The sequence below is a fragment of the Dinoponera quadriceps genome, unplaced genomic scaffold (genome assembly GCF_001313825.1).
Source record: "Dinoponera quadriceps isolate SergipeBrazil2010 unplaced genomic scaffold, ASM131382v1 scaffold7306, whole genome shotgun sequence".
Classification (NCBI taxonomy): Eukaryota; Metazoa; Arthropoda; class Insecta; order Hymenoptera; family Formicidae; genus Dinoponera; species Dinoponera quadriceps.
This window is the reverse complement of record NW_014561178.1, coordinates 1-16,111: the sequence shown is the minus strand read 5'-3', so window position 1 is coordinate 16,111 and position 16,111 is coordinate 1. Positions and strand designations below refer to the sequence as shown.

General features: G+C 35.5%; 5 protein-coding genes across 12 annotated transcripts; 4 read left to right on the top strand and 1 right to left on the bottom strand.

Moving 5' to 3' along the window:
- The first annotated feature begins 436 nt into the window (after window positions 1–436).
- LOC106750954 (protein FAM195A) lies at window positions 437–2,811 on the top strand. Its single transcript, XM_014631646.1, has 6 exons — window positions 437–661; window positions 784–871; window positions 1,302–1,420; window positions 1,698–1,766; window positions 1,912–1,962; window positions 2,205–2,811. The coding sequence occupies exons 1-6, from the start codon at window positions 610–612 to the stop codon at window positions 2,273–2,275; spliced, it is 450 nt and encodes a 149-aa protein (XP_014487132.1). The 5' UTR covers window positions 437–609; the 3' UTR covers window positions 2,276–2,811.
- A 1,288-nt stretch (window positions 2,812–4,099) lies between these two features.
- Window positions 4,100–6,091, top strand: LOC106750965 (putative 3,4-dihydroxy-2-butanone kinase). 3 transcript variants are annotated; one of them, XM_014631686.1, is made up of 5 exons: window positions 4,100–4,259; window positions 4,361–4,561; window positions 4,648–4,770; window positions 4,856–5,134; window positions 5,964–6,091. In XM_014631686.1, the coding sequence occupies exons 1-5, from the start codon at window positions 4,230–4,232 to the stop codon at window positions 6,051–6,053; spliced, it is 723 nt and encodes a 240-aa protein (XP_014487172.1). In that variant the 5' UTR covers window positions 4,100–4,229; the 3' UTR covers window positions 6,054–6,091. The 3 variants fall into 3 exon arrangements, with proteins under 3 accessions (XP_014487172.1, XP_014487171.1, XP_014487173.1); XM_014631685.1 differs by having other exon boundaries at window positions 4,841–5,134; XM_014631687.1 differs by having other exon boundaries at window positions 4,338–4,561; window positions 4,841–5,134.
- A 193-nt stretch (window positions 6,092–6,284) lies between these two features.
- Window positions 6,285–10,095, top strand: LOC106750963 (folliculin). Of its 4 annotated transcripts, none has more exons than XM_014631680.1 (8): window positions 6,285–6,431; window positions 6,774–7,184; window positions 7,360–7,465; window positions 7,637–7,911; window positions 8,227–8,339; window positions 8,456–8,785; window positions 8,944–9,178; window positions 9,767–10,095. In XM_014631680.1, the coding sequence occupies exons 2-8, from the start codon at window positions 6,880–6,882 to the stop codon at window positions 9,906–9,908; spliced, it is 1,506 nt and encodes a 501-aa protein (XP_014487166.1). In that variant the 5' UTR covers window positions 6,285–6,431; window positions 6,774–6,879; the 3' UTR covers window positions 9,909–10,095. The 4 variants fall into 4 exon arrangements, with proteins under 4 accessions (XP_014487166.1, XP_014487164.1, XP_014487165.1 ...); XM_014631678.1 differs by having other exon boundaries at window positions 6,285–6,439; XM_014631679.1 differs by having other exon boundaries at window positions 6,285–6,439; window positions 6,762–7,184.
- A 107-nt stretch (window positions 10,096–10,202) lies between these two features.
- On the bottom strand, window positions 10,203–11,328 carry LOC106750964 (putative uncharacterized protein FLJ37770). Of its 2 annotated transcripts, none has more exons than XM_014631683.1 (2): window positions 10,660–11,328; window positions 10,203–10,599 (listed from the first exon to the last, which is right to left on the bottom strand). In XM_014631683.1, exons 1-2 carry the CDS (start codon window positions 11,309–11,311, stop codon window positions 10,226–10,228), a joined length of 1,026 nt encoding a protein of 341 aa, XP_014487169.1. In that variant the 5' UTR covers window positions 11,312–11,328; the 3' UTR covers window positions 10,203–10,225. The 2 variants fall into 2 exon arrangements, with proteins under 2 accessions (XP_014487169.1, XP_014487170.1); XM_014631684.1 differs by having other exon boundaries at window positions 10,203–10,596.
- Window positions 11,329–12,566: 1,238 nt separating this feature from the next.
- On the top strand, window positions 12,567–15,850 carry LOC106750955 (diphosphomevalonate decarboxylase). 2 transcript variants are annotated; one of them, XM_014631648.1, is made up of 11 exons: window positions 12,567–12,785; window positions 12,875–13,127; window positions 13,244–13,400; window positions 14,015–14,085; window positions 14,166–14,233; window positions 14,372–14,418; window positions 14,506–14,657; window positions 14,757–14,924; window positions 15,007–15,300; window positions 15,431–15,592; window positions 15,661–15,850. In XM_014631648.1, exons 3-11 carry the CDS (start codon window positions 13,349–13,351, stop codon window positions 15,811–15,813), a joined length of 1,167 nt encoding a protein of 388 aa, XP_014487134.1. In that variant the 5' UTR covers window positions 12,567–12,785; window positions 12,875–13,127; window positions 13,244–13,348; the 3' UTR covers window positions 15,814–15,850. The 2 variants fall into 2 exon arrangements, with proteins under 2 accessions (XP_014487134.1, XP_014487135.1); XM_014631649.1 differs by lacking the exon at window positions 12,875–13,127.
- Window positions 15,851–16,111: the final 261 nt, after the last annotated feature.

Here is a 16,111-nt window from a genome sequence, read left to right as displayed (position 1 = left end):
GTTAAGAAAAGTACACCTGCGGTGCCTGTATTGACTGAACTCGCAGTTGATAAGGATAATCTGTACTCTTCACTTATGCAGAAAATAAAACTGTATATCGCAATCAAGTTTCGCACGCTCGTAATTATTTTACACGCTCATTATTTTCTCCTCTACATTATGCTTTCAGATGAAAATTAACTCAACGTCAATTATTCCTATCTATGTCCATCGCTTTGTCTCAAAACCTTCGACATCGAATAAATCTTGTTAGAAATGAAAAAAACGTGAAATATCTTGGGATATCAGTAATCTTTGTATATTTATGCACACAATCAATCTCGATTTTATTACACAAATATCGACGTTCTCTCCGCCCGCGCTTCTACCTGTTTCCAATTGTTTGTGTAGTTCATGCGCCGTCCGGTAGGCAGCGCCAGTCGATGATTTCGTAAGCTGTAGGGGGTTACGGTTTCGCCGGGAGTACCGCCGGAGTTGTCACGTTATCGGTGAGGTAGTTGCAACAGTTTGCTCGGGAACGGTGTGAGCGTGATAAACGATAGTATTCTCGAATGATCTGGTGTTGCGCTCGCGAAAAAGAAGGATCTCCGCATTCGGCCGACGAGGATCATGTATACCGTGTCAAAGGGACCTAGCAAGATCGTAGCGAAAACACGTCGAGGTACTAAATTTGGATTTTCTCTCGATGCCCGCTTCCTCCAGAGGCGCATTCGCTATGTGTTTAAAAGTGCGTGCGGAGTGATATTGTGAATTGGATTTGTCGTTTTTTTTTTTTTTTCGCAGGGATCAGTCAGAATTTCGAGAGGTTAGAAACGCTGCGCGACCTCACGAAGAAGACCGGTCTTCCCGAGGAGAATCACGAGATCACCCGGTAAGAACGTTTTTTTTTTTTAAATCCCTCATCTCAATGTTGCCTTCCAAGTCCTCTCCCCGTTCTTTTCGTTCACATACACACACACACACACACACAATCTCTCTCTCTCTCTCTCGCTCGCTCGCTCGCTCGACATTACGCAATTCGTAATTTGTCCTGTGAAAACGCCGAAGTTATTTAGCATATACGACATGTTATTAGTATTCCTGGCAAGTTTTATTACGAAAGTAACACACAAATATATCGAAACCAGTTTTGCTTTACATTCCTTGTGATAAACGACTTGAATATTTTCGATCACCTTAATACTCCATCACGTGTTGCGTAAGACGCGGCACACGTGTGTAACATTGCATGATAAAAAAAAAATGATTTGTCTCATTACTTATATTGAGGCTGCTTTTGTTTGTTCTGTTGTTGTTCGCAGTCACGTACCAAAGCCAGTTTTTCACATGAATGGAAAGTCAAAGCTCACCTCACAGAGGCATCAGATGCAAGAAGTTATCACACCGCAGCACGAGGAACTCATCAAATTTGTTTATGAATGTAGGTAAATGTATCAATGAGAATATGTAGTATAAAACATAGAAATAGAAATATTGAAAATTGTGTGACTACAAAGAGACACACCGCATGTAAAATTACATGCTTTATATTATAAAGAAACAATATCACGTTATGTTGTTTATTATTTTTACTTTTATTAGTTTTAGATTTGTAGATCTATATTATATAATTTTAGATTTATTTATTTAGCTATATTGCCAAAAAGGTTATTCTCACTTACATATTTTGCATAAATCTAATTTATTATTCTCAACAGCATGGAATCAAGTTAATACACGACAAACAAATGACTGCTGTGATGGCACAGAATGTACAGAATTTAGCAGTAAGTATAGCAATGAAATAAGTTAAAATTAATGATTCATTTGATCAAAGCTGCTTATTTTTCAAGATTGTATCAGAATGTAGCACTGAATATACCAAAGAAAAATATCACAGACTAACGATTGAATGTTTCGTTTTTGTTACAGATTCTAATTCAATAGTATATTACGATGGTGAGCCAAATAGTAGCCTTCAAGGTAAACAACGTCACTATTTATATTTAAATTTCACTGAAGAATGTTACATTGATATTTTACAAATCACTCGTGAAGATGATTTTCAAATTGTACCGTACAAATATTTGATAATTGTATGACAGTTTGCATATATTACTTGCTGCAGTAAAAATTGTACAAGTGTACAGTTAAAATTGTAAAACTGTACAAGTAATTGTACAAGTACCGAAGGTCACTGTAATACAAATACTATATTATTTCAGATTTTAAACCATTCGATTTGGAGTCTTGGTGGGGCAAACGATTATTCAATAATATCACGAAGTCTCTCTGAGACATTCAGATGGGTGAAACTGTTTCTTCCTGGGGGTGAAGTATGAGATAGTATACAACAGCAGCTGGTGCCATACAAATTAGCCTATGTGTCGCGTGTCGTGCGTGATTTAAACCTGATCAGGTCCTGAAAGTTGCTATAAAAATAGTGTTGAATATAGAGTTCGGAGGAGATGAGCTCGATATGTATATGTATCGAGTCTTATCGAATAACCGGCAGAAATATCATTCAAATTGCACATATAATGCGCATACATAACGCCTCAAGGTTGCCGGGCAACAAATATAAAGTCGGAACATGCGCGACAGCTTCAAAGCGTGCACGCGTGCGTGAGTAGTAGTCAAACCATCGTTACTATGAATTGTTTACATGCATTTGTTTGTTAACGATCTTTTTACGAAATATAGAGATATTTCTTTATTGTCGCTTTATTGTTAGAATTGCTCAATTTTAATAACGCGGAGCGTTAGACACTCCTGTACAGAGAGAGAGAGAGACAGAGAGAGAGAGAGAGAGAGAGAGAGAGAGAGAGAAACGCTCACGAGCAAGGTCGCAGAACTTTCAGTAGACAATAAGTAGTGATAAATGCAAAATACACGCAATCGCAAGCCTCATTCGTCGTTAGAAGATACTGAGTTCCGATTAAGTTTTAAAGATTTACACCAAAGCAGAGAAGGTGCGTACCAAGTAGGGCTAAGTGCAAATGCGAAGATCGCCCGTATTTCTCTTCCCGCCATATATATGGTATGAGTCCTGCGTGAGGTCGATGAGTTTTTAATCATAGAATGATGTACATATTGCATGCAATGGATCGCGTGAATGCATGATAATGTTGCGGATATTATACAAATTGTATCCGAATATTAATACTTTTATGTATAAGCGAGGATTTAGCATAAATTCGTAGACTGATAACATTTAAGAAGATTATTACACCGTTACTCGCCGGGTCGTGCTTTTAAATGTGACCCGCGTCGCAGAGTATCATTCATCGAATCGTTATATCATGGCCGGTTGAACTGTTCCTTCCTCCATATTGCGTTACATATTTCCGTCGGACTATTATTATACATTAGGAGAAAAAATGTATATGAGCTTTCGGCCGGCGATAATTTTGGAATTTTGTCGCGGCATCGCGTCCGACATAAACGAAAACATAATTCGCAAGGAGTAGTCGAGATGTAGTACAATGAAATTCGGCTACGCATGGCTGAATTACATGATGAATAAATACCTCTTTATACAAACATGCGATGTATCTTTTTTCATCCTCTACTTGATTTCTATTGTTTTTACGAAACACTTATCGTCGAGTCAATATGATAAGGTTCGCGATGTGAAATGTAAGCAATGGCAACCTTTTCTGGCAATATCATGGATAGATGAAAACCTATGATATTAATATATGATTTATAATAATAATATAAATAGCTAATATAAATATAAATAGCTAATTAATACTTCTTGAGATTGTAAAATTGCATTTTATTATAAGGTGATATGAGTACTATATAATCGGTATAAGAGTAACTAAATGATTTGGTAATCATACATAATATGAAAGATTTCTTATGTTCTGAGTATGTATAGATAATTCATTTTAATCATATATTTTATTTCATTTCGATTTTAATATTTAAACCCAATGCAACAACATATTTTGAATTGGCACGATATTATAAGTTTATAAAATTTCTACTAATTTATTGTATTACATATTTTTATATACTATTGTTATTATAATATATATGCGAGCATAACACACACACATACACATATGTACATTGACCAATAAGAAAGCAGATACAAGCCGCCATATTAACATGCAGGATGCACGTTGTACACATGTCTCGTGGTTTATATATGTCAGCTTACATTTATGTATAAATTTCTTGTATGATAAATTCCAAGGAGAGACAATTCGTTTTTCAAGTTTGTGATATAGATTAATAAGATGTCATACGCAGAAGGAGAATATTTTCAGGTTATATAATCAAGTTGTATAATTCATTATTGTAATGTTATGGTTATATCATATATATATGTATTTTGTATCGTTTAGTGAAAAAGTTTCTTTAATTATAGACATACGAGAGTAGTATTGAGAATATGGGACCCACTTTGCAAATTCAAAATAGCCCAGTGTTTCTTGTAGCTTTATCATTTGCATGCGAAGCCTTGATATCGTGTGCCAAACAATTGAACATAATAGATGAAGAATGTGGCAGTGGAAATTACGGCAGCACACTTGCACAGAGTGCAAGTGTCATAAAAATAGAAGTGAAGGTATTGTACAATATACAAGGTAAATCACAAAATAAATCTGGCTTCATTAGTCACTAATCATCTATGTATTATTTTATATATTGCAGGAAAACAGAATTTCAACAACAAGACCTTCCGTAGCTCTTACACAAATAAGTAGAATTATCGAAAGAGAATCGGATGGTTTAGAAGGTGGAATATACTCATTATTTTTCGACGCTGCTGCCAAAGTAAGATCATCCATGGTATAGTCATTTTTTTTTTATTTGGAGAAAGGAACCTTGAAAGGGTGAGAGGGAGAGAGGGGTATTTCAGAGCTTCGAAAAGTTTCAAAATGATGAGCAATTAACAGCTGATATGTGGTTGACTGCTTTAACATCCGCGAACCAAGCGATATCCGAGGTCAGTGGAATGTCGATCGGCGATCGATCTATGTTGGATGCTCTAATACCTGCGGAACTTAAATTAAAAGATGCGTTAGATTTGGGTTTAAATCCTGTCAGTGCATTTGGGAAAGCCGTCGAAGCAGCTGAGACTTCTGCTATGCAAACTCTGCACATGCCAGAACATCGTTTCGGTTTCACGAATTACAAGGTATTACTCGACTTTATATTGACGCATTCCCGATGGGAATATTACATTGAAAATTTTACTGAAATTCTATCTCAATTGATCCCATTTCATCTATCGTTCCGTCAATGTACGCAATTTGCAACTAAATTCGATAAATTTCAATAGTATACTTTAATTTTTTTCAAATACTGGTACTAAGTACTATAAATTCGACGAACAATGAGACAAAAGTTACTGAAAAATTACCGAAATATATAACAATAAATATTTCAAAATAAATCATAATTTTAGTTATAAAATTTGATGTAATGCTGTGAAATATAATGAAAATTAAAGTATAATTCTGAAAAGTAATAGAAAAATTGTTGAAATATCAAGAAATTTACTGAAAATTAAACTGAAAACTGTGTATATTAACTTTAATGACCGCTCACACAACAAGTATGATAGTCGGAACAACTGTTATTGTCCGCTCACACATGTGTGATGCTTAGCGCCTAAGATTATTGGCCAGTAATCCGCCAGTGTACCACACTCTCTGTGTGATGATTCATGAATGTAAACAAGAATTATTTCGTGAATTTTAATAAAGTTTTTTTAAATTAATTCATTTATCAAAAAAATTGCCCCTGGCGACGTTTGACTGCGTAGACGTGCGACCATTAAAATATTAATGAAATGGGGTCGATTGAGTGAATATTTCAGCAAGATATTTCCATCAGGGATCTCACGTATACCGTTTGTTTAGTGCTATTCATTGATGAAATTGTAACTTATATTTATATTAGACATATTTATATTATATGTTTATATTATATGTATTTATATTATGTATACTTATGTTATACAGACATTCAAATATCCGGATCCTGGAGCACATGCTGTGGGTATTTGGATGAGAGCTGCTTACGAAGGTGTCAAACTGAAATACGGTTGTTAATATGATACATAGGGAAGAAATAAAACATCTTGCTCTTATATTTTGTTAATATATCCCGCGTGTTCCATTATTATTATTTGTTCATAAGATTTGTGGTTTCCTAATTATGGACTGTAGGTTATTTCAGCGTATGTTAAGCACCTAGAGATCAGCAACCCGATATGCAATAATGTAAATTTAGTTTGTCGTGCATGTATAAAAATACACATACATACGTCATATGTGTATGTACACGCATACATACGTATTTGCTGCGCGAGCCAATGTCGCGATTAGCTATCATAATGTCACGTGTCTCGGTCTCTCGACTTCATTTTTGTTTTATCACGTGAAGAGGATGAAAAAAAATCAACTTCGCCGCGAACTTTTGCTAAACGAGTAAGCAGGTAAAGCAGATGTCGATTATTATGTTGTGAAAAAATGTCTCAATGAAGGTTATGTTATAAAATTGCTGTATACCTCTTAATTATATACGAATGATAAATCGGAACTGTATATTAAATTTATGTTTATGTGCATTATATATTATATTTCCTGGGCGTTCCATGTGACACATTTTAAGGAAACTTAACGTGCCTTCTATTTAAACTATATTAGACATTTTGAGTATCTAACACAACTGTACAATATTGTTATAATATATAATTCTTCTTATTATGACATGTATTGTGTGGACAAAAATATAGTCGATTTTTATATTTATAATAGGTATAATTTTAGGCTATCAGCTGAGCGCAGCATATAGGATCATGCGAAGAGAGACGCACAATATTGAGTTCTCTAAAGATAAATTGAAGAAATATTCAAAAATCAGTGTGCGAGAGCAATGAATGCTGCAATTGCGTTATGTACCTTCTGTGAAATACACGGGCCCAAAGTGATATTTACTACACAAACATATCGCAACTATGATATGCAGAATACAGAAAAGCTCAAGTTTTATGGACCTAAGGAAGTATTGAGGCAATGCCATGTATCCTTGGAAGACGGACAAGATGAGTGCGAAGGTTGTCAAAGCATTGGGAATATTAAATATTTAAGTAATGATCACGACACAAGGACATCTTTCTTATCCGCTCAGCAATCATTAATGCAAGATATTGGAAACTTGTTAAAGCATGCATGTATTAGGTACAATGATTATATATGATATTTCATTCTTTTGTGAACTTTAGAGGCCTTGAATTTATTGTAGGAATCAGTAAAATTTAATCAGACAAATTGAAGCGGTAGACTTATTAAATTTGTTGTGCAAATTAGATTTTTTTTCAGAGTTCTCTCGTTATTAATAATTTTTCATTTCAAGGAGCCTGAGCTGCGAGGTACATCCTGGTAAGGAGGGTGTCTGCTACTTCGGAGATGAGTACAGGGGGCATGTTTTAAGTCATACTTTTACATTGAAAGACGCCCAGGTGAATTATGCAACGAAAAAGCATGTTTGGTAGTTATTACAACAAATTTTTCAAATCATGCCCTACTTAAGTTGTTAGAACTCGAAAAATTCTATCATACTTTTGTGTGTGATGATTTTCCCTCCTTTCCTCCGATTTCTCTTGAATAGAGGGATGTCTGTTTCTCGACAGGCAAGAGGTTTCAGGAGATGGTACAGTTTTATCGTTTTCATGAGGGACAAGCAATTTTTATTGAACATGTGGCCGTTCTTAATTGACAATTTGAAGGAAGTAATCAGAGAGCTGCAAGATTTCGCTGAGAAAAGATATAACGCAGAAGAGGCGGAATGTCCGCAAAGGGCGATGAGGCTGACTACGGCGAATAACGGGGCGGGTTGCCATAATGCTTCAACCAAACAGTCCAGAACGCTCACTGACATAACAAATGAGAAACATGTGTTTGTAAGGTATAATTATTATTAGTATGTGCTCTAATGTTATATATATAAAATATACTACCCGGGAAAGAAAAGATCACATATGATGCCCATGTATGACTATATGTCGAAGTAAGTGCTTCTGACAGCGCATGATATCGGCATTTAATTAAATGACATAACATCATTTTTTTTCGTATGGACATTTATGTAACCATATATATGGGAAAATTTATATATGACTTTATATAATTATATATAATCATATATGATCATATATAATCATTTTTCCCCGGGTAGGATTATTATAAGTTATATAGAAAAATATATATTTGTATGTTCCAGAATTCACATGTGGTTAGTATGGATTCTCAGTGCCGGTGCGAGACATTTCGTAGAGGTTTTCCCGATGAGTTTGCTAGACGACGAAATTAATTACAGTTTCGATAATCAAATTGGTTAGGACACTACCAGTACTCTCTTACCTATATACTAATGATTACTATTAAAACGTATCTTCTTGATATATCTATATCGTAAAATAGAGAAGGAAATTATCATGAATGACTTGCAGAAACTGAAGGAGGCTTCACTTTGGTGAACGCGAAACTGCCAATAAACCTGAACCTGTACTCGGACGAGTCGAAATTTTCGCCGGAGTTTTCCGAAATTACGGAGAAATCTACCGCCCTGATCTTAAGAGATCTCAAACGATTGCTCGGGAAGGATCAATTTAGGCAGCTGCTGTATTCCTGTCTGACTGGTGTTCAAATTCTAGTGAGAGGCCCGAAGATCCAACGATTGGAGTCCTTGTATGGACTTAGCAGTCTTGTGCCGAGAGCGTGTCGAAGGGTGAAGACGCAAACGTCCGAATACATGGATCCTGACGCTTGTAACTTTATCGGTAACCCGTCACTTTGTGAATTATTAATTTTTTTCACTCGTCACTTTGTGAATCATTAACAAATTTGGAGAAAGTATCTCTATATCATTCTGTTGAAAAAAAAAAAAACTTTTGGTTGAAATATTCCTAATCGAGTTTTTTCGCGTTGATATTTTTAGGAGTGGACACTTCGGTAGCGGTGCCCTTGCCCTGCGCAAACGTATGCAGATTAGATATAATACTCAACGAGCATCAGGTTGAGAACACAAATTCTCATATAGTCAAATGGACGGGTGTGTTGCCGGCGAAACTCCCGACATTGTTAGTGAAAATCGAGAAATCACTCGACAATGAGAAGCTCGGAAACTCGGTTCTCAGGGCGCATTTTGCGACTCTTCAAGAGGAATGGGCCAAGTATGGATTTATCTGTCGTTATATCTAGGATATCTCACCTTCTCTCTGCAAAAATAATTCCTATAACATCAGATTCTCTTTGATGGTATTATTTAAATTTTTATATACGGAGTGGTTCATATTTGAAGTGTTACATGCAGAGCAACTGCAGGATTAGTATGGGAGAGCAATTAGCAGTGATTAATATCGCGTTAAATTGTCGAGTCTTTGTATTAATATATATTCAATCACGAATAAGTGTAACAATTTTCGCAATACACCAAGCGGAATCAAAAATTGTTTTCTAATTAAGTCAGCATTACAAGGTGAAGGGGGTTTTTTTTTCAGGGGAATGAATTTTAATAACATTGCTGAAATTCAAGAATCGATTTAGGAAGATTGACTCACCGCGTTGTCTGAAAAAAACATTCGGCACTTGCGTTATATAATTTTATTCTCCACAAATAATATTAATACTGATAATATTAATATTCCAATGGCACTACAACATCTGTGCTTTGCTCTTAATGGCCTATTACATTTATTCGTGGTTAAAAACCAATTTGGAGGTTATCCTATTCTAATAATATATTTTTGTTATCGTCGCAGTATTGCGAAAGTTGTTCACGCGATGCATGGGCGAGGCCATCGCGGCGATCTCTCCGGACTCATGCTCAGTCTCGGTGCAGGACCTCAGGACAAGAAGCTGTTGGACGCCTGGTCTATGGGATTACCATCTAATCCAGCATAGTTTGCAGAGATTAATTCGTTCGATTATGTATGCGTGTGTAGTGTATCCATTGGGTAACATAATATTTATTGCAGATTACATACGTTCTTATTCAGGTTCCTTCACCTTTGTCCGAGGAATATTCGTGCGTTCAAGGTTGTGTCTCCTTTTTTATTTATGACTTAGTTAATAAAATAAAGGCAAAATATCTTGGTGAGCAGAGATTTATTACATAAGCATTATCGGCGAATAATTATTTCATAAGTACAGGGTTTGTCCAATAAATATTGGGACTAAAGTTATAAAAATAATTTGATTGAAGATATATGTACAGGAAGTTAATATTCTTCAAAATACGATCCTCCTGCATCAATACACCGCTGCCAGCGCTTCTTCCAGTCTTCATACGCCTCCTGGAAGTCGCCAACCGAAAGACTGTTCAGGCACCTCGTCGAAGCCGCTTGGACCGCCTCAATCGTCCGGAAACGATGTCTTTTCAGGTTCTTTTTGATCCGAGGAAACAAAAAGAAGTCGGAGGGAACCATATCTGGACTGTAGGGTGGTTGGGGCAGCGTTACAATGTTGTGTTTGGTCAGTGCCTCCCTCACAATTAACGACGTATAACTGGGCGTATTGTCGTGATGGAGCATCCAGGTATCGGCGATCTCCCTTCGGACGCGGCGGACCCTAATCCTCAAACGTTCGAGCACTTCTGCGTAAAATTTACCGTTTACTGTTTGTCCAGCAGGCACAAACTCCTTGTGGACCATACCTTTTTTGTCAAAGAAGACAATGAGCATCGATCTTACTCTTGATTTGCTCATATGGACCTTTTTTCGTCGAAGAGAGGCGCTTGTGTGCCACTCAGCACTTTGCCTTTTGGTCTCCGGATCGTATTCGAAAATCCAAGTTTCGTCACCGGTTATCACTCTGTCCAAAAGATCTGGATCGGCCTCCAAACATTCTAACAATTCACGACAAATCGTCACACGGTGTTCCTTCTGCTCGTCTGATAAAACCTTCGGCACCAACTTCGCGCACACCTTCCGCATTTGTAAATCATCGGTCACAATTGAATACACAGTGGATTTCACCAAATGTAACTCCTGTGCTATCAAACGAACACTTAACCGACGATCACAGTTCAAAAGTTGTCGCACTTTGGCCACGTTTTTGTGGGTCCGGGTCGATGTCGGACGTCCAGCGCGTTCTTCATCTTCAACGTCTTCCCGGCCATCTTTGAATTTTTTATGCCACTCAAAAACGCGCGTTCTGGACATAGCTTCGTTCTTGTAAGCCTTACGGATCATATTAAAAGTCTCCGTAGGAGATTTGTTCAGTTTAACATAAAATTTGATGGCACAACGCTGCTCGATGGTTCGCTGCATCTTGATTCTCGACGCGAGCACTAAACACACTTTCATTTCAGGCACGATTTACACATTCTAAAGACTAGGAGGCAACTGAGCCGGGTCTCCTAGTTCACGTAACATCACCGATCCCGCCCATAGAGATCGCCCTCCCTTCCCAATGGTCGGAAAAAATCAGTCCCTATACTTATTGGACAATCCTTGTATCTCCTGTTTCTCATCATTATATTTTATATTTAAGTCATCATAATATAAATAATATACGATAGCGTAATTGGAATAACGATAATTCTTACATTTGTGAGTAACAAATGATAATTTTTAAAATCGTGCTTTTTCTGCCTGTTCATTTGTAACATATTTCACAGTGAATTGCAAAACATTTTTTGTAAATATTTAATTGTCACGCAGAAAAATAATTTGTGTATCATTGCTATAAAAATTTGATATCCCATTTATGATGTCTGTTTATCAAATAGCAATAATTTATTTGAAAGTAAATTTCCAAGTGATGAGGAAAATGAAATATAAACCCAGGCAGAACAAAAACGTCTATCTTAAAGACATCTAAAAAACGTTCTATTTTTTTAAATACTTTCAGGCGTCTTTAAGAGATCTTTTAGAAGTTTGTTTTGCCTGGGAACTTTGTATATTATTTATATAGTAAATAAGACAAATGGAGGAATGTGTTTCTCCTAAAAAAAATTAATAAATTACGCGATTATGGACTCTCTTCTCGTTAAAGAAAATTGGAATGATCATTTTATTATCTGCCGTTTTCCTTTATTGAGGAAATTCGCAAAGACTTGAGCTTGAATTCCAATTTCGCGCTGGACGTTGCTTTGACGTGTCCCTTTTTGCGTGTGTTCGGAGAGCGTGTTATTAGCACTAAAGCAGTATTCTATCCTTGTTCTACAGTCTGTTTAAAGTTGCGTTCGGGAATCTCACTCAAGATGTGTTTTACTGTCTGCACAATATCAAGGGGAAAAGCGCCTTCTATTGGTGCGTTCAAGATTCTGGAATATAGTTTTTACCAACTGTAAATTATATCGGACACGTTCTTATCAGACAGATTGTATATCTTTGTAATGTAATGAGAGCGATAAAGATAAAATAACGCCCGTACGGAAAAAAAAACTACAAAAATGCGAAAAAATTAGTGATATACTATTGAAGAAGTATTGTTCTTCAATAGTGTATCGATCTTTTTTTTTTGCATTATTGTAGCCTTTTTCCGTACAGGTGCTCTAGCGCTGATAGCGTCAAAGACGTTGTATAGATAGACCAGGCACGCCAGGCCGAGCGAGTGAAGCGAACAAAGAGAGAGACAGAGAGATAGTTGGAAGAGGTGCTGACTCTTTCTAATGCTATGTGGAGGGGGCACCTCCATTCTCTAGCTTCTCCTCTCCTTTCCAACCCTAACCCCTAACCTTTATATCGGCGTTCTCGTTTTGGCAGATAAAATGGTTAATTCGTGTTGCGTTTGTGGCATTGAAGCAGAACCACGGAGTGATCGTTCTTTTCACAGGTAATTAAATTATATAACCAAAAAAAATACTCAATCCATTAGTTAGAGAGCTTCGTATATTGCTGCACACGTCTACGCTCGTCTACTAGTGCGGAGAAGGAAAGGAGGAGAATGGAGGTGCCCCCTCCACATAGCATTAGAAAGAGTCAGCACCTCTTCCAACTATCTCTCTGTCTCTCTCTTTGTTCGCTTCACTCGCTCGGCCTGGCGTGCCTGGTCTATCTATACAACGTCTTTGGATAGCGCACTCTCCAAACGCACCTTGCGTGTGTAACTGCGTTTACGTTAGCTCTACCAGTATTTTAGCATCATTGTGACTTGTGTCAGGTCGGATCGAGTCGAGTCAGTAAATTGAATACACTTTTATACGTATACAACCATTGTACCGTTAACACGTGACGTGCATATATCCTCTGGTATATATATATATATATATATATATATATATATTCTTCTAGGCATCATATACCGCAGTAGTAACGCGGATAGCAAAAAGGCAGAGAAAGGCGGTGTGAAATCGGTGTGAAATAGTGTGAAAAAACAATCAAAATACGCTTGTAATCATGAGTGTCATTACCTGCCGTGCACCGTGCAATATTGCAGTTATTAAATACTGTACGTACAATCATGATTTTATTATAACTAATTCGTCTACAATTAATATATATCGTAAATAAATTTCTACAAAAGTAAAATGAAAGAGATTTATTGTATTTATATGAGAATACATATATAATTGCATTTTGAAATCTTGATTGTGATATATTTGAAAATTTAGTATATATATGTTATGCAAAATAAATTCGCAACATTTTATTATCTCTAAGTTTTTTAGACTTCTATGGAGGAATGTTACATTTGTAATTTTTGCAATTAACATGTTGTCTAAATAATATTACTTTGAATTATATATAATTATGTGTTATTTTGTGACTTATTTAAGTTATAAATATATAAAATAATCTGTAAAAATCATCACTAAATTTTACTGTACAAATTATCTCTAAATCTTATCATATTTTATATGATAAGATTATATAGACATATTATATAGACATATTTTTAAATATTTCCAATGTTCCTTTTGTTGTTCGTATCATATATTATTTGAATATCAATAGCTATTGACTAGGAGTTGATACATGCAAATATTATTCTATTCATAAAACTGTCCTTTACCCTCGTATAAGTTTTCAAAGAACAAATCTGTTAAATCTGTATAATTTTAGGGGGAAAGAGAGATGAAGCCTTAATTTTGCCAACCAATGATTCTATAAGTATTACCATAGACATGCGCGAAGTAAATATGTGAAAATTTTTAACAAATCTAAATATGTACCTCGATGAAATATTCATAGCATTATCTTATTTTATTGACAGATGTATGCAGAAACTACTGTCATGATCAGCCAGGACTTTAAAGAAGATCGTATTTGGCTGAATAAGAAGTATATATCTTGATAAAGTACACATTTATATATCACTATATATATATATATATATTATACATATTATATTTATATATTACACTTTGTGTTATATTTTCTATTTTATCCAAATTATATTCATAAACCGATATTTTCCAGAGAAGAGGATATAAAAAATCCAAGACTTCAAAATTGTTTGAATGAAAGTAAATATGCAGTTAATAGACAGTTAAAAATATACAAAGATTTATTCTTTAAGATATCTTTCATATATTATATATTCTCTTTTTAAGTCAAGAAACGGTCGAATTTACCAGGCCATATGAATGATTGGAAGGTTCGCATCTGTTCGATCAACAGTTTTCCAACTGCGGCTGGTTTAGCCTCCAGTGCTGCAGGATACGCGTGTCTAACGGCGGCATTAGCTAAGCTTTACAAAGTAGAGGTATACTCATACATATTTTCTGATAAGACATCAATGTATTTTGAAAGCTGCACGATTTTCCTCTTAATCGATATTAAAAATATTGTTTTTTTTTTTTAGGGTGACATCAGTTCTATAGCACGTTCCGGCTCTGGTTCAGCATGTCGCAGTGTTATGGGTGGTTTTGTGAGATGGTACATGGGATCGGATAAACATGGCGCGGATAGTTTCGCAAAAGAAATCGCGCCTTCCTCTCATTGGCCAGAATTGAGGGCTTTATTGATAATTGTAGGAAAATAAATAGACAACAAGCACTTATATCATACATATATTCCAAGAGCAACAAAATTACACATGTTTAAACTCACAGGTAAACAGTGAACGGAAAAAAATATCGAGCACGATCGGCATGAGAAGAAGCATGGAGACATCTGAATTCCTGCAGCACAGAATAGCGAATGTGGTCCCGGAAAGAGCCGATAAAATGGAACGTGCGATTATCGAGAAGGATTTTAAGATCTTCGCTGAGCTCACTATGAAGGATTCTAATCAGATACATGCCGTATGTCTCGACACGTATCCTCCCTGCACTTACATGAATGATATTTCCTATAGTATTGCAGATTTTGTACATTCATATAATGATGCAGTGGATGACGTAAAGGTATATATAAAATATATCAAGAATTTATGTCTTATTCTACTTGTAGTTTTCTATGTAACTTACATTGCTGTGTAAATTATAGCGTATAATAAGACTTGATGTTTTTATATTAATGCAAAAAAATTGTTAGGTTGCATACACTTACGATGCAGGACCGAATGCAACATTATACTTAATGGAGGAAGACTTGCCGGCGGTAATAGGTGCCTTGGATCATTTCTTCCCTCCTCCTGAAGACAATACGGTCCTGTATAAAAGAGGATTACGCATTGAAGAGACCAAACCTTCACAAGTACGTGTTTTATACAAATATATAAAATTTGAATTTTAACATACATATTAACTATTATTTTGCACTAGGAACTATTGGAGAAATTGAAGTTCCGAAAGCATTCACCAGGACAATTTGAGTATACCATATGTAGTAAAGTAGGAGATGGTCCTGTATATCTCAAAACTCACTTATTAAATGATCAGGGGATTCCTTTGTTTGAATATAATAAGAGTTCTTAATATATATTTTTATAACATATATATATATATATATATTTACTATGTAATTTTATTTTTTTAAGGGCGGAAACAAATGGTTTTATATTTTTAATAGTTTTGATGTTATCATATTTATTGTAAAATTCAAATAGCTGTAACTTATATAAAAATAATGATTATGAATTCATTCCAAAAGTACTTTACTAGTTTAGTCTCCAGTCTCTACATATATTCTCAAATACAATGTCCATTTACTTCTTGGGATGGTACATAAATACGAGGGCAAGGTGAAAAGTTCTCGGCCTGACAATGAAAGACT

What these genes read in the sequence shown, in the direction of transcription:
- LOC106750954 (XM_014631646.1), top strand. Translation starts at nt 610, where the DNA reads ATGTATACCGTGTCAAAGGGACCTAGCAAGATCGTAGCGAAAACACGT. An exon ending in AGAATGTACAGAATTTAGCA is followed by an intron (nt 1,767 to 1,911) that starts GTAAGTATAGCA and finishes TTTTTGTTACAG; the next exon opens with ATTCTAATTCAATAGTATAT. An exon ending in GCCAAATAGTAGCCTTCAAG is followed by an intron (nt 1,963 to 2,204) that starts GTAAACAACGTC and finishes ATATTATTTCAG; the next exon opens with ATTTTAAACCATTCGATTTG.
- LOC106750965 (XM_014631685.1), top strand. Translation starts at nt 4,230, where the DNA reads ATGTCATACGCAGAAGGAGAATATTTTCAG. An exon ending in CAGAAGGAGAATATTTTCAG is followed by an intron (nt 4,260 to 4,360) that starts GTTATATAATCA and finishes CTTTAATTATAG; the next exon opens with ACATACGAGAGTAGTATTGA. An exon ending in TTTTCGACGCTGCTGCCAAA is followed by an intron (nt 4,771 to 4,840) that starts GTAAGATCATCC and finishes GGTGAGAGGGAG; the next exon opens with AGAGGGGTATTTCAGAGCTT.
- LOC106750963 (XM_014631680.1), top strand. Translation starts at nt 6,880, where the DNA reads ATGAATGCTGCAATTGCGTTATGTACCTTCTGTGAAATACACGGGCCC. An exon ending in TGACGCTTGTAACTTTATCG is followed by an intron (nt 8,786 to 8,943) that starts GTAACCCGTCAC and finishes TGATATTTTTAG; the next exon opens with GAGTGGACACTTCGGTAGCG. An exon ending in CTTCAAGAGGAATGGGCCAA is followed by an intron (nt 9,179 to 9,766) that starts GTATGGATTTAT and finishes TTATCGTCGCAG; the next exon opens with TATTGCGAAAGTTGTTCACG.
- LOC106750964 (XM_014631683.1), bottom strand. Translation starts at nt 11,311, where the DNA reads ATGAAAGTGTGTTTAGTGCTCGCGTCGAGAATCAAGATGCAGCGAACC. An exon ending in TGTCTTCTTTGACAAAAAAG is followed by an intron (nt 10,600 to 10,659) that starts GTATGGTCCACA and finishes AATTTTACGCAG; the next exon opens with AAGTGCTCGAACGTTTGAGG.
- LOC106750955 (XM_014631649.1), top strand. Translation starts at nt 13,349, where the DNA reads ATGAGTGTCATTACCTGCCGTGCACCGTGCAATATTGCAGTTATTAAA. An exon ending in CTAAGCTTTACAAAGTAGAG is followed by an intron (nt 14,658 to 14,756) that starts GTATACTCATAC and finishes TTTTTTTTTTAG; the next exon opens with GGTGACATCAGTTCTATAGC. An exon ending in ATGCAGTGGATGACGTAAAG is followed by an intron (nt 15,301 to 15,430) that starts GTATATATAAAA and finishes AAAAATTGTTAG; the next exon opens with GTTGCATACACTTACGATGC.